Below are 14897 nucleotides of genomic sequence, written 5' to 3' on the forward strand. Positions count from 1 at the left end.
CAGACTAAATATCAAATATTTTTGTGCTGTTGCTCAAAAATTGTGCAATGCTTCATTCTGAATTACCTACTGATGATCAAGTTATAAATGTAAAAAAAAAAAATTCAAGTATGTTGTATAAATATTATGTGCCATAAACACTATTTGATTAGTCAACACCTATAAATCTGATTACTTTCCACTAAATAAATTGAGGTATACATAGTGACAGAACATTCCCTGATTTGTTCAACCAAAATCAAAACCACAACCATTAACTTTGGTGACATGTTGGATTGATGTTGTCCTAAAAGTCGTTCACTCACTTTTAGATATAAAATCTCAATCTCTTAGGCTGTCTTTATATTACTCTGGATTGAAAATACATTCATCCTATATTAATTTACTACTCAATCGCAAAGCCTGGTGTCCTAGTCCATAATTCTTTTAACTTGAACTGAAACCAGACAGCCACCATTTTGCACAACTTTCACTGGTTTTCAGGTCATTTTATAATTTCTAAAGCTACATGGTTTCGCTCCAACAATATCAATACCTATCTAGTATTATGATAAAGAAATGAACAGAAAAGGCTTTTTCGACCGCTCTTGTGTGAAAAATAAAAAGATAATGAAGCCGTTATGGCACAACTTTACAGAAAAAAGATGACGATCACATTATTTTCACCTGCAATAATTTTTTTTAAGTTACTTTTCTTGAATTTGCCATATCATGTGCCCAAATAACCTTTAGCCTATAAAAAACGTAGTACAAAAACCTTCATTCATTTTTCAAGTATAAGCCTAACAACTCTGCCATACAAAGTCTGATAGTTGCTGCACTGTAAACTCATATCTTCTGAAATGACTCTCACCATCAGTTGAACTTGGAAAGATGATATAGTTTGTTCAAGGAATGACAACATGAAACTAATCCCAAAAAAAGATGATTTATTTTATTGAGTGACATATTTTACGTATATTTAAGAACACAAATGTTTACATGGTCAAATATTTCTTCATCACAAATCCCATTCAGTGCAAGTATATAAAATAATAAAGTGCATTCATGCACAAGAGCCTGACTGACTCCATTTGTGTTTTTAAGTAGAAATGCTCAGGTCGTAAAGTATTTTCCATATCTATACAACCATTAAATTCTATACTACACACATTTTTCTGTTGCACACCAATATGTAAATACATTGTTCTTTAACTGTACAATTGTTGCTGTTTAGCTCTTAATACATTTATTGTTGAAAGTGGAACACTAATTAAATTCCCATGAACATAGATGGATGTGATCCCATTTCTTTCTACCTTGTATAATGGAAAATAAAGAAGAGTGGGTATAAGAAAAAAAAAAGATCTACAAAAACTGTGAACAGCAGTCCATCTGAACTTGAAAGGTCAATGTATTCAAAGAAAGACAACATAAAACTGATATTAAAGAAACAAATAGTTAATTGCATACAACATGTTTTACATATATTTAAGAAAACTTTGCATGGTCAAATACTTATCCATCACCATTCTCATTCAGTGCAAATATATAAATAATGTAAAAAAAAAAATACCTCTTTACTACACATCATAGAAAATAAAGAACAGTGAGTACAAAAAAAAAAGATCTACAAAAAATGTGAATTGCAGTCCATCTGAACTTGATCTACAAACAATCTGAAAATGATAGGGTAATAGAAACAGATCTAAACAGGGAATTAAAGTTTCTATTTGAGAACCACTGAGCTCAAGAGTAGCAAATTCAGTTTACATTCTTATTACCCTGAGAATCCAGAGTCAATCATGTCAATCCATTTTCATATATACACAAAAAAATATATTTTTCTTTGTCTACACAGACATATGTGGCTATAAAATATATATACATATGGAAGATGGAAAATTGAAAATCTTACAAACTATCTTACATCTTACAAAACAACAATCCTCATACCGTGCTTTAACATTTTTAGTTTTGTCTTTTACATGTTACCTGCTTGACAACTGTTACAAGAGGGCTTGTGTCTTTTTCATTGATCTTGATCTGTTTTTGCTCTTGATAATGAGTTGGATACCAGTCCAATGCTTCAGCAGGCTGGCATACAGCCATATGTGACATTATCATTGTTCAAAGACGAACTACTTTTTCACAACAATGTTGCAGGCAACAGGGCCTCTGAACGTAAACCCCAGGTAGAATGTGATGTTTTCATTACCATGGGGCACTGAAGGTACATGAAGAGGCAGGATATTGAACTTCTTTTTCTGAGGTCCCTCAAGGTACACCACTCCATCTTCAGTCCATCCAGAAACACGTTTCAGTATCTTAGCAATCTCTGGCTTTTTCCATGCCTCACCACTAAACCATTTCATGCGTTTCTCCGAGACTGAAAAGACCTTTGTAAGTCTTTCAAACTTTCTCTTGTGGACAAATTTATCCAATCCATTCCCACTGCCCAGAAAGAAATGGGTGTACAGCCTTCTCTTTCGCTGAGCAATGTCCTTCATCTTGGTCCAGTAGCCTTTTTCCATGTGTTCAACAGCCGACTGCACAATTTCATATTTCGTTTCAGTCTCAAGTTCTGTGTCATGATCCTCGGGCCAGAATAGCAAGGTAAGCAAGAACAGGGCACTTGGTAAGCATTTCTTTTTTTCAGATGGGAACTGACGGCAAAGTGCCTGTAGATCTTTCAGTGAAGCGACCTTCTGAGTCTGTGGTGACAGGCAGTTCAGAGAAATGTGGGCCACTACATAATTGACAATATCCCTTTGACCAAATTTAGCCTTTACTGGATTGCTGGGGTAGAGAGACAGCATGCTCTGTAGAAGAGGTACTACATTCCTCTGCTCAGTTAGCTTGGAGAGGATGGATGTTACATTCCCCCCGCCAAGGTGATAGATAACCATGCGTTTTTGGAAAGAAGTTAGATTGGCTGGGATTGACTTCCCTTGTTTTAGAAGTCCAGTGCAATAAGATTCACTGAAGTACTTCCCATACTCTGAAGATTTTTTTGCCAGCCATATCAGTGGATGACTGATCTTTTCCTCAGGATGTTCAGGGGTCTCTTCTTCATCTGCACCAATGTCTGTCTGGAAGAAACTGAGGTCTTCTGAAATCCATTCCAATGCATCTTGCATTGTCTTGTTTAGTTTTTTCAAACGGCCATGAAATGGTTCCCAGGGACCTTCAACTTCTTCTGGAATGTAATCTGTTAACAGGTACTTCATACACTCTGAATGACCATTGGCTCTGTTTGCAAAAACATCCAATGAAGAGATCAGTTTGAGAAGGCTGCATCCAACCTCAACTTCAGAAAAAAACCCAGAGCTGTTGACATTGTCCATGTCTGCCTCAGCTGCTTTCTCACATTCCTGAAAACACTCAATGGCTTTCAGTGCAGTCTCCACAGCACCTGCTGTATTTTGAACTGTCTTTGGTATGTTGTCATTGTCGATGGCCTTGCATTTAGCTTGGAACCATTTTTTGTACACCTGGCCTTTTGTGTCAAGTATGTATGAGTTGTTGGGCAGCTGTTTAGCTGCTGTCTCTGCCCAGTGTTTTGCCTCTTCAAACTTTTCGTAAGTATAATGAAGACGAGCAAGTTGTTGTGCAAAGAAGGGATCTTTATGGAAACACTGGAAGGCTTCCTTCAGTAACTCAATTGCTTTGTCTGTGCGTTGTTCTTGACAACACACATGTTCAATCAAAGGGGAGAAAAAACTATCATATTTGTCCCCTTTGCTTATTCTGGCTCTCCGAATGAAAAGTGCTCTCAAAAAAGACAGATATTCGTCCCTTCCAAATCTGTGCTCAAAAAGCACGTTCTCATGGAGCAAATCCATGGCCACACTACTTTGGGTCTGTTGGTTTCCCAAAAGTTGTTGGAGAATTTCCTTTGCAACAAGTGGGTGGATGATTCTGATCGATTCGATGTGCGTCTTGTCATCTCTGAGGTGAAAGAAGACTAATTTCGCCTGAGGGCTGAGTGATTTCTCAAACTCATGCTGGTGAAACCTTTCCAAGTGAATGGTTAAAGCAAGCAGAGCTTCACAATGGGACTGAGAAATGAAAGAGTTCTGAACATAAGTGTTCAGCAGTGCTACATAGAGAATCAGGCGAGTGACAGCAGATTTATGCTCAATGCCTACAAGCAAATGTTCCACAAACTGTTGAACATAATCCACATTGAATTCTTCACTCATCAAAACAAATGTCAGGATGAATTCATGCTCATATCGCTTCTCAAGCATCTGTCGTTTTCCAGAGAACTTTCTCTTCTCCTTAGCAGACAGTTTGTGAGTGACGGACACATTCTGTAATGGAGACTCCTTGCATTTCTTCTCTGGCTCATGGGATCGTCTGCAGCTCAACAGGATGAAACACAGAGTTCCAAACTGGATTCTTTTGGTGTTAACAGCAACCTCTAGTTCATTCCTGAGATCATTTAGGTATTCTTTCTCTGAGTCTTCAATGAGGAGCAGCACAGGAAGACACCTCTGTGGATCTTTTTCTTCATATTCTCTTAGTTCAACTGCATGTTGTGCAACAAGAGGAGCTGAGTATGAAGGCTTCACAACTGCACACCTTAGATCTCTTCTGTTGTTCCAAAGCACTTGTCTTGCCACAGTGCTTCCACCACTTCCTGGATGATGGTAGATGTTTATACTGTTCACTGGAGTTTCATCTGCATTCCATTTCAAAGCATCATGGAGAAGTTTGGAAACTTCTTGATAAGCATCTCTTTCGATGACCTCCCCAACATACTTGTGTTCAGCAAGCCAGAAATTCAGCCAGTTCACTCTCCCTCCGCGGTAGAACTGCTGTTCAATGTTTGCTTTCTCCTCGTTGACGAAATCTTCGCTTGTTTCATCACAATGATTGACTGTCACAATTTCCAGAGAGTACATTTGTTCCTCTAACTGTGTTTCAAGAAGACATGTCCCTTTCACAAAGACTGGCAAGTGTTTGCTGGCACAGGCTTTAACGGGTTGTATTTGCTGCAGAGTTGCATTAATGTGACTCATTTTCATCCCAACAACACTGGAATTGTTCACAGTTTCTGTTCCACATGAGCCCTCTGCAAAGCTTTGCCACTTCTGGAAGTTTTTCTGTGATTCACAGATGCAGATGATGTCTTCATGGCCTTCCATGTCTCTGAAAAACTCATAAAAGGTGTGCAAGAGTGGTTTTTCAACTGGTGATGTGAGAAGAAAAAGGACCTGGAAAGTCCCCTTTGGCAAGATTTGTTTACAGATCAAAGACACAGCTTCACTGAAGAAAGTCATTTTTGTCTTGATCCAAGTCATTTCATCACATGGAGTTTCATTTCCTTTGAAGTCAGTCCGGCCATTACAAAAGATCCAGCTAGTCTGCTCGAACAGATGTAGGTTGCTTGTAAATTCTTTGATGGTCATGTCACCTGATTTTCTATAGCTCTGCAGAGAATGCATGTTTGCAGCATGATGCTCAAGGTATTTACTGCAAAGACCTGATATCTTTGAGTTTGGGTCAAAGTCAAACACACAGAATATGTTCATGTTAAGCAGCCAGTCAATGTTGCAGAGGTCTTCGGGTTTAAATCTGTTGGTGACGAGAATGAACCATTTGTCCTTTTCCATGAATTTCTTACCACTTGTCATTAGCATTGTGAGTTTTCTTCCAAGGTCTTTGCAGAAGTCTGGGGCACTGAGGAACTGATTCTTCTCGGCTTCTTCTCTTTGAGCATCCCGATCTTTCAGTCGCTGGTAAAAGTCACTCAGGTCTTTTTCACTCACTGGCTCTGTTTTTGAGCCTACCCTCCGCAGAATAGTCTCTTTCTCATATTCTACTTTGTTAGTTGACTCCTTGAAGTTTGGCAGGCGAACTGCATACACCTTGCTCTTTACAATACTTAACAAAGGCACAATGTCAACCTCAACCACGTACCTCTTTTCTGTGCTTTCTTGATCCATAACCTCAATGAACCTTGGTGGCCGCACACACTGGCGCACATGCTCCTTCTCAGAGGAGATGCTCTTTTCAATGTAGTCCAAAGCATCTACATAGATGTCTTTCTCTTTTACAGGGATACCAATTATCTCACCATGCACGTATCCTGCATCCTCCTTGCTGTCCATCACACCAAAGTGTATTGTGCCATTTGATCTGATATTCATACAGCCACAAGCAAATTTAAGAACCTCCTTCGCAAACTTAGCTTGGAGTCGTGTGCGATCCAAACCAGCAGCTACAGAAAAAGACTTAAATTCATGGCATGGAGACGTCAGGTTAAAAGCACCGGATTCGGGCTGCAGGACTCGGTGCTTTACATAAATGAAATCAATCCCTTCTTGATCAAATGGTCGTGGCCTGCAGTCTTCCTTTGATGTCAACACACACGGTCCCTGAGCAGTTTGGCTCTCTTTTAAGGCGTCTTGATTTCTGTCAGGAGTCCGTGCTGCAGGACCTTCACTTGTCGTAGGAGGACATTGATTCTGATTGTTTTTCTGCTCAAACTCAGTTTTGGTGGGCTTTTTCTTCTCTTGAGACTTTTGCTTGGAGTTGATGAGCTCATCTCTCTTTTGAATTATTAAATGAGCAGGCCCTGATTTCATGCAAATCTTTGTCTTTAAAAAGTCCTCATTCAGTGTAACAAGGATATGTCCGTCTACTTCTTCCTCATAGAGTTTATCTATGTACTGCTCCTTCACTCCAATGGATCTTAGCCAGGTGCTTACTTGAGATTCAGTCCAGCTCTTGGGGGACTGGTCAAGTTTGTCTGCTGTATAGTTGGGGGGGAAAAAAAGAAGAAAAAAGCAGTATGTTTGATCAGAATCAAAGAAGCACTATAGTTCTTTTTCACACTTAAGGCATTTGTGGTTTGCAGTACATAGTTTAAACGTCAACAATATTATACAGTTTCCATTTCGTCAACAAATCCCATTAAGTCTAAAACCAACGTGTCACCACGAATCTTACTACCTTTCAACTCCCCTATGTATCATCTCTCCAAACACCTGCAATAATTCCAATACTAAAGAAACCTGGTGCAGGTTCCAATTTCAAATGTACCTTTTCTCTCTTATATACTTGAAAAAGCAGTTGCTACTCAGTACTCATGTTCACAACCACTTGACTGACAACAATCTGTTTGAACAATTCCAGTTTATTTTCCCCCTTTTACAGTAGAGAGGCAGTCTTGGTAAAAATCACTAATGATCTGCTGATGGCAGCTGACTGTGGGCTTTAAACCATACTTGTCCTCCTTGATCTGAGTGCAGCCTTTGACACCATCTCACATACCATCACCCGAGACAGGCTAGCTTCTATTGGGATCTATTGCCATTTTTCCACTAGCACTTGTGGCCGTGCCAAGTCAAACCGAGCCAGGCCGATTTGCTTTTCCATTACCAGAAAATGCCACGTTTCCTGTAATGCTGCTTCAAAATAAAAGCTTTTAAATGACTTAATAACGGGGGTCTCATTATTGTGAATAAGTTATAGTAAATGAAATGTGTTTGTAACTGAATTAGTGGGGCCACTTTGTTAGCGGTGATTCTTCAATAGTACTGCAGGGATTGGACCTGGCGTCATTGGTTTAAGACACACCTTCAAGCAGGTAGCCCAGTTGTGATGGAAATGCAAAGCCCCGGCTGCTCTGGGCTGCCGTGCCGAGTCAAACCAAGTAGAGCCAGGCCGGCAGATGTAATGGAAAAAACAGCAAATGGCACCTCTCTTGACTGGTTCAGATCCTACTTCTCAGGCTGCACTCAGTTTGTTCAACTTAATTTCAAATCACAGTCCTTTCCAGTATATTTATTATTTACTTTCTATCTCTTAACAGTGATAAAACTGAGGTTTCCCTCACTTGCTCTAAATCCACTTTGGCTGCACCTGACAACTCCACAGTACTACCTTCCCCTCAGATAAGGACTCTGGGTGTGATCCTGGACAGCACATCATCTTTCAAACCACACATCACCAATGTTACTCGGCCTGCATACTTCACTTATGACAAATATTAATAATTTTCGCACATTACTTACACAGAGCAGTGCTGCCATTCTCATCAACTCCCTGATTACTTCCCATATTAACTACTAAAACTCTATCCTCTTTGGTCTCCCTCTCAAGTGTCTTCATAAACTTCATTAAGTCAAAAACTCAGCAGCCTGTATCATTACCATAACTCCCTCCATAGTGCATATCACTCTGTTTCTTCAACAGCTTTAAAGGGTCAAAATGTGAACATTGATGGGCATTGCAGCTGGTCTAAACCTGTCACAAGATAGTCCCTAGTATGTTGCTGCGCTAATTTTTTTGTTAATGCTGCTGTAACATAATATTCCACACGGGATCAATAAAGTATGTCTGTCTGTCTGTCTATCTATCTAAATGCAGACAGTTCAAACTACGACACTACCTTCAAATACTGAAACAAGGGCATCTCATGAAAACAAACTTGTCACTCCACTCACCCATGATCTACTGTGTCCTTTCCTCACATCATCAGCAATAACTTATTTTCAACTTCCATCTGCAAAAGACAATGTTACACAGTTACAGTCAGTCCATTGTCAAGTTTCACAGTTAGACCACTGAAAATTAATTATTAACCACTGAGCAAATAATATGAGGTCTCCCATAACCAGTTAAAGTGATGAACACATTTGTATATTATTCTGAAGTTTTCACTTTTATGTGTCAGAAAATATAAGCATTTAAGCACATATAAGCAGGTCCAAACTTGGCAAAACTCGTCGCAGCTGGTCTGATCCCGCAGAATGGTCTCTAAATGCACAGTTCAAACTAGTACACTACCTTTAAAGTATTGAATAAAAGGACTCACCTATGATTTACTGCGTCCTTTCCTCACATCATCAGCGATTACTTATTTTCACCTTCCATCTGCAAGAGACAATGTTACACAGTTACAATCAGTCCATTGAAATCTTGCTTACAGATTAGAGGTGTGCAACACCCTATTGTTCACAAAAGTACTGGTATAATTTTTTGGTTTATGGTTGGTTTGTAGGGCTTTGCTAAAATCACCAACCTGCTGCAGCCAAAAAAAATGCTAGGAGAGCACTGAGCTAACTATAAGAGTAAAGTTATGGGTCGAAGAACCAAAATAAATGACTTAAAAGAAGGTTTAAAGACCCAAAGAGCTCAGGTGAACTGCAGACATGGACAGACAATTCTGTTTATCACCATGAGCAAACGCTCTAACATGTAGTCTGTGATTCATTGTTAAATGTAAATGTATAAATTCTAACCATAGCAGTCATTAAGCCTGGGCATCTGAGGCTACAGCCGCACATTTTTTATGAATAGCCCAAGGTCAAGAAAGAAAAGAAGAAGAAGACAAACAGGTCTCAGGTCTATTCATCTGTCATTCCGATCATGCCATTAAAGCCACAAAAATAATAATATGATATTGTTGATCAAAAACAAGAACGTTTTGGGTCGTCAGCGTGTCATTCAAGCAAATCTACTTCACACTACTGGACACGCATGTCAGCACGCAAGAGATGAAGAGAGAAAGCAAGAGAGAGTGCACACCAAGGCTTTTCATTGTTGGCTTCTGGTGGTAGATTGCTATGTAATTCAAGACTTTAAGGCAATAGATAGAAGAGGCTTCAAAAAGGAAGACGGGTGATGCAAAAAGGTGCAGACGAAGCTCAAGGAGATGCAGGAAGGAAGTGAGCCGGGACGTGAGAGCACCGCTGTCTCATCTACAGTACAGCTCAGGTTGGTGAAGTAGAGGGCTGTTTAGATAGCTATCTATTCTAGTTCAGTGGTTCTCAAACGTTTGCAAGGCACACCGAAGTCTGAAGTATTTCGTAGGTACACCTTTACATACAATTACAACCAGTGGTGGAATGTAACTGAGTACATTTACTTAAGTACTGTACAATTTTGAGGTGCTAGTAATTTACCTGGGTATCCATACTTTATGCTTCTTTATACTTTTCCTCTTCACAGGGAAATATTGTAATTTTTACTCCACTACAATTTTTTGACAGTTTTAGTTATTAGTTACTTTGCAGATTCAGATTCAGATTTTTAATTCAAAATATTTTTCAACTCTTCAAGTATGATACATAGATTAAACTAACCGGTAGTAAATAAAGCAGGTGAAATGAGTTATAACTTTCCCAGCTGAAACATTAAGTGATGCTTACACATTAATGCATCACTAATAATACTAGTTAAATGTTCAGTATATAACTTCCCCAAAGATTCCACTGGATGCATGTGCGTTGCGTTACAGTTCCGATACGGTTCAAAACAAAACAAACGATGCATGCAGAGTATTGTGTGGAAGGCTGTCTGGAGCAGGGGGGCAAAAGCTGCTGCATGGATTAGAGCCAGACCCTCTGGAGAAGAAACACCTGGAGTCACTTCAAATTCTGCTCTGATCCGGAACGATTACCTGACGGGAGAAGAGCTCAGAGCTCTTTTGGGAAGTTTTGGGATTAAAAAGTGGATTTATGGGGTGCCAAATTAGCTCAGTTGGTAGAGCAGGCGTCCCATGTATAGAGGCTTTGTCCTCGCTACAGCGGCCCAGGGTTTCGAGTTTGACCTGTGGCCCTTTGCTGCTAGTCGTCGGCCTCTCACTCATCCCGTTTCCTGTCACCTCTCTGAGCTATCCTCTCAAAATCTCCTCAGTACAGTTTATGTATTAACTGCTGACTGGATCTCTAGGGGAAATGTACTTTACCTCATGAAAAACATTACAGAGAGGAGAGGGGGAAAGAAGAGAGAGAAGCAGAGTCTCTGGTGAGTTCCTGAATTTAACTACACACCCACACTCTGCACTCTGTGTGTGCTGTTGTTCACATTAGCTCACAGCTACTAATTTTGCCCACTTCCCTCTCTTGGAAGTAGCGTCCACAGCCAAATGTAACACACTGTTACCTGGAGTAGACTTGTGGATTTCTCTGGGTTTGAACATTATTGCAAGCGTTTGGGAGATTCAAAGTACAAATGTACGAAAAACAAATATACAAATATATAACAAATGTAACATTAAATAACTTCGAAATCCTACCCAGACATACTGAAACATCCATAACACCCAACTCATTTGGTCTATATGTTGTAAATACGGGTATTTAATACAGTCCAGCCACAGAAAATCGTCGGGCTTTATATCAAGACATTTGTTTTTGTACATTAGCATTACCATAAGTGAGGCGAAAACCGCGACACTCCCTATAAACATTGAAAGAGGCGACCAATGTTCTTACCTTGAATGACTGCCGAGAGGTCGGCATATGTGCGTCTGGATTTAAAAAAAATACAACACCAGCAATGAAAATTGTCAGAACCTGTTGGAGCAAATCGCAGCAGCTCCTCCAACTTCACCAGACCTCTGTCGTCTGAGAGCTCACACTGCAGGACGGGAGCTACTGCGCATGCGCAGTACCTCCAAGTTTCGTTTTTGAGAAAATGGGAAATAAGGCAGTTTCAACTTGCAACTGGAAACTTGAGTGAGTCATGCCCATAAAACAGGGATTCATCATTTAGGCTGGAGGAGAGAAAGAAGGGCAGGGTTTATCTGAGCAGCACCACCGGACCGTGTCATATAACTGATGAGCCACATATCAGCATTGACCACAGGGGAAAGTGCCAAGTCATTGGGTGTTTACAGTTTTAATGAAACATGAGATATGTCTCATGAAGGGTGGGGCATCCTCACCAGGTAGCTTGGCCACTTCTACTGACTCCTGTTTCCAGCCTTTGGGAACAACTTACAGTATGTTTACATATATCACAAATCTCCTGCACTGAATACAGAGATTCAAAACTGATTGTGATCTTCTCATCTGTAGCATACACTACTCTAAATTAATAAGGGATATATGGATAGTGTTTCACTTGATTGCTTATTCTGTGACATATCTAAATTTTCATTTGTGTTTTGTGAATATTTTTGGTCCCCACAAATAATGCGACACATTGCATTTGACTTTTATTGCATATTCATTTGCATGCATGAGTAGTGTATTTACTTTTATGTTAAGAGTGTTTACTTATATTTGTTACTTCCTGGCTACATCCTAAAATGAGTCTGGTTTTCCATATATTTACATGTCCGTATGTTGCTGTGTTCCTGTGCTGGGGTTTTTTTGGCAGAGGCCTGCTGCAGTTAAAATTCCTGATTTTGTTTAGCAATGCACAGAACTCAGGAAAAGGTTAGACTGTAAGCTACTATTACAAATGTTAACTGGAGCAATAGATAACCCAGACAACACATTGAACTGCATACCAGCTCCTCTGTGCACATGTAAATAGAGCTGCAAGATTAATCGATTAGTTGTTAGCTATTCAATTAATCTCCAGCCATTTTGATAATTGATTAAGAAAAAAGGGGACGAAGTTTTCTGATTACAGCTTCTTAAATGTGAATATTTTCTGGATTCTTGGTGGTGCTTGCTGCAAATGTGAGCATATAGAATATAGACTCATCTGGTGATGTAGAGGGCACTGACTCAGCAGGTGTCATGTGAGAGACCTGCACAGGCTGTGAAGAATGTGTGGGTTCCTGAGGGTTAATATAAACACCTGTAAAACTCCCACTCAATAAACTGAGGTACACACTGATAGAAAATTCCCTTATTTGTTCAATCAATATCCAAACCACAACTTTTAACTTTGGGAGACATTTTTGATTTGATTTGCTTATATTAATGTGCATTTAGAATATATTATCCTGTACTGACTCATCTCAATCACAAAACTTGGTCTACTTGTCCAATTTTTCTTTAAACAACTAAAATCAGACAGCCACCTGTTTGTACAACCACTGATTTTCATGTCGTTTTAAAATTTCTAAAGCTGCATGGTTTAGCGCCAACATATCTACTAGATATTACTCTGAAGATATAAACAAACAAACCTCTTTTGACTGTACCTATGTATAAATAAAAAGATAATGAAGCTGGAAAATATGACCCTTAACCTTTGGAACAACTTCACAGAAAAAAATAATCTCATATTTTCACCTCAACCATAACCAACCAGCCACTGCAAAGTCGCAATGTTTTAGTTTTTTTTATTATTCTTTTTGAAGTTACTTTTCTTGAATTTACCATGTTATGTACAAAAATATTTAAGTTCGTCAGACAATGTTATAATAGTCGAACAAAAACTTTATGCAAGTGGTCAATTTGTGTTTGTTTTCCAAGTATAGGCTGGACATTTCTGCCATATAAAGTCTTATCTTTGCTGCACTGTCGACTCATATCTTCTGAAAAGACTATCACTACCCATTGAACTTGAAAGGTCAATGTATTCAAGGTATGACGTAACTAAAATTGTAAAAAAAAAAAATAATAATAATAATTTTATTGTATACAATATGTTTTACATATATTAAAAATAACTATTGTTTACATTGTCATATATTTCTTCATCACAAATCCCATTCAATGAAAGTATATAATTTTAAAAATAATCTCTTTTATATGTTCTGGCAGTGCCTGCTGGGCCGCACCCCCTGCGCTTGTTCAGCTCACTAAGTTAACCTAAGTCATGCAGGTTCACTAACCCGCATGACTCACAGAACCCATTCCACTGCGCCACACAATCTGTAGGCTAATCATTAAGCTGATCATTACATGATTATACTCAGACGTCTACAAACCATTTCATTTACGACCCTGTTTATTATAGCATAAGTAACCTCTTCACTTTTATCTTTTATAATACATATTCAAACGTACTCATCAAGTGCAGAACATCCATAATGTTAATGGTATTCTATTTTAAAGCCCTGCTCTTAAAATGAGAAGCAACAAAACAACTCACTTTTGTCAGAGATTATATGTGGGCTATTGTTGAAGAAAAACGCATCAGGTGAGTATGAAAGCAGTTATGTATCAGGGTGGGGTGACCACACGGCTTTTGCAATGAATATATAGAAAGAAGGGATCAGAAGAAAAAGCAACTTGTACAAGCTACTACTACTAAGTTGCTACAAGCTTCTGTTCTTGGTCATGGTCACTATAGTATTTGATTTATAACAGGACAGATTTTGAGTAGTGAATTGACGTTTAGTAGATATCAAGTTAAAATAAATGTAAGCATATAAATGTATCCGAACTTAAGTCTGTAACAAAAAAGTCTGGAAAAAGTTAACTGATGCATTTCAAAGCTATTGTAAACTGTGGTCAAATCAGGGACAGCATTGAAATGTAGTATTAATGACATTCTTCAGTTTACAGCAACAGCTGAATATTGCACAATTTGCAGGTAAACCAGGGATTAATTATCTAAGAGAGTTAATTCGGTCCTCATGAGCGCGAGTTTGACCTGAGCAGTACCCACATTATACAACTTTTGTAGAGCCACACCCAAAACATGACTGATCACTGATTGTTTGATCATAAACAGAACAGCCCCAGCAGGTCAAGTCACTGGGCGTTAACAGCTTCAATGACACATAAGAAAAAAATGTTTTATAAACCAGTTCTAGACACCACATGAAGGGAGGCATTCTTACCAGGTAGCTGGGCCACTTCTCCTAGCTCATGTTTCCAGCCTTTAAGCCAATTTAATTTTACATTTTGGACATGCTGTTATAAAATTAAAAAAACATTCTCTTTTTCAGTCCTGCTACAAGATCATGTCCAACAACACCCTGTTGGTTATCCGACTTCCTCGAGGCCATGGAAGGTTCTGTTGGGGAACATGTTAACCCAGGTGAGCAGGAGGCACTTAACCAAGGGTGCAGCTGCACACTGGTTCATTGTCCAGTGTAGAAGGATCTGCCAGTGTGTTTCTCTCAGGCTGACTGGATTCTCTGTGCCTGAGTGGATCTGTAGGTGATTCTGAGGCAAATGTGGGGTTCATTGTTTGACTGTGGAGGTCAGTCTGTGTGGACGGTGCTGGCTGCACTGTCTGAACTGGGTAATGTGAAGATACAGGCT

At 39.2% G+C, this 14897-nt stretch overlaps 1 protein-coding gene across 1 annotated transcript; it reads right to left on the minus strand.

Annotated features, from left to right (window-relative positions):
• Positions 1-916: 916 nt before the first annotated feature.
• On the minus strand, positions 917-11326 carry LOC311268718 (sterile alpha motif domain-containing protein 9-like). The gene is made up of 4 exons (XM_084372511.1): positions 11214-11326; positions 8810-8868; positions 8439-8497; positions 917-6742 (listed from the first exon to the last, which is right to left on the minus strand). Exons 3-4 carry the CDS (start codon positions 8440-8442, stop codon positions 2121-2123), a joined length of 4626 nt encoding a protein of 1541 aa, XP_084228637.1. The 5' UTR covers positions 8443-8497; positions 8810-8868; positions 11214-11326; the 3' UTR covers positions 917-2120.
• Between the last annotated feature and the right edge of the window lie 3571 nt (positions 11327-14897).

Source organism: Pagrus pagrus (assembly GCF_965226575.1).
Source record: "Pagrus pagrus genome assembly, chromosome: 13".
In the NCBI taxonomy this organism is placed as follows: Eukaryota; Metazoa; Chordata; class Actinopteri; order Spariformes; family Sparidae; genus Pagrus; species Pagrus pagrus.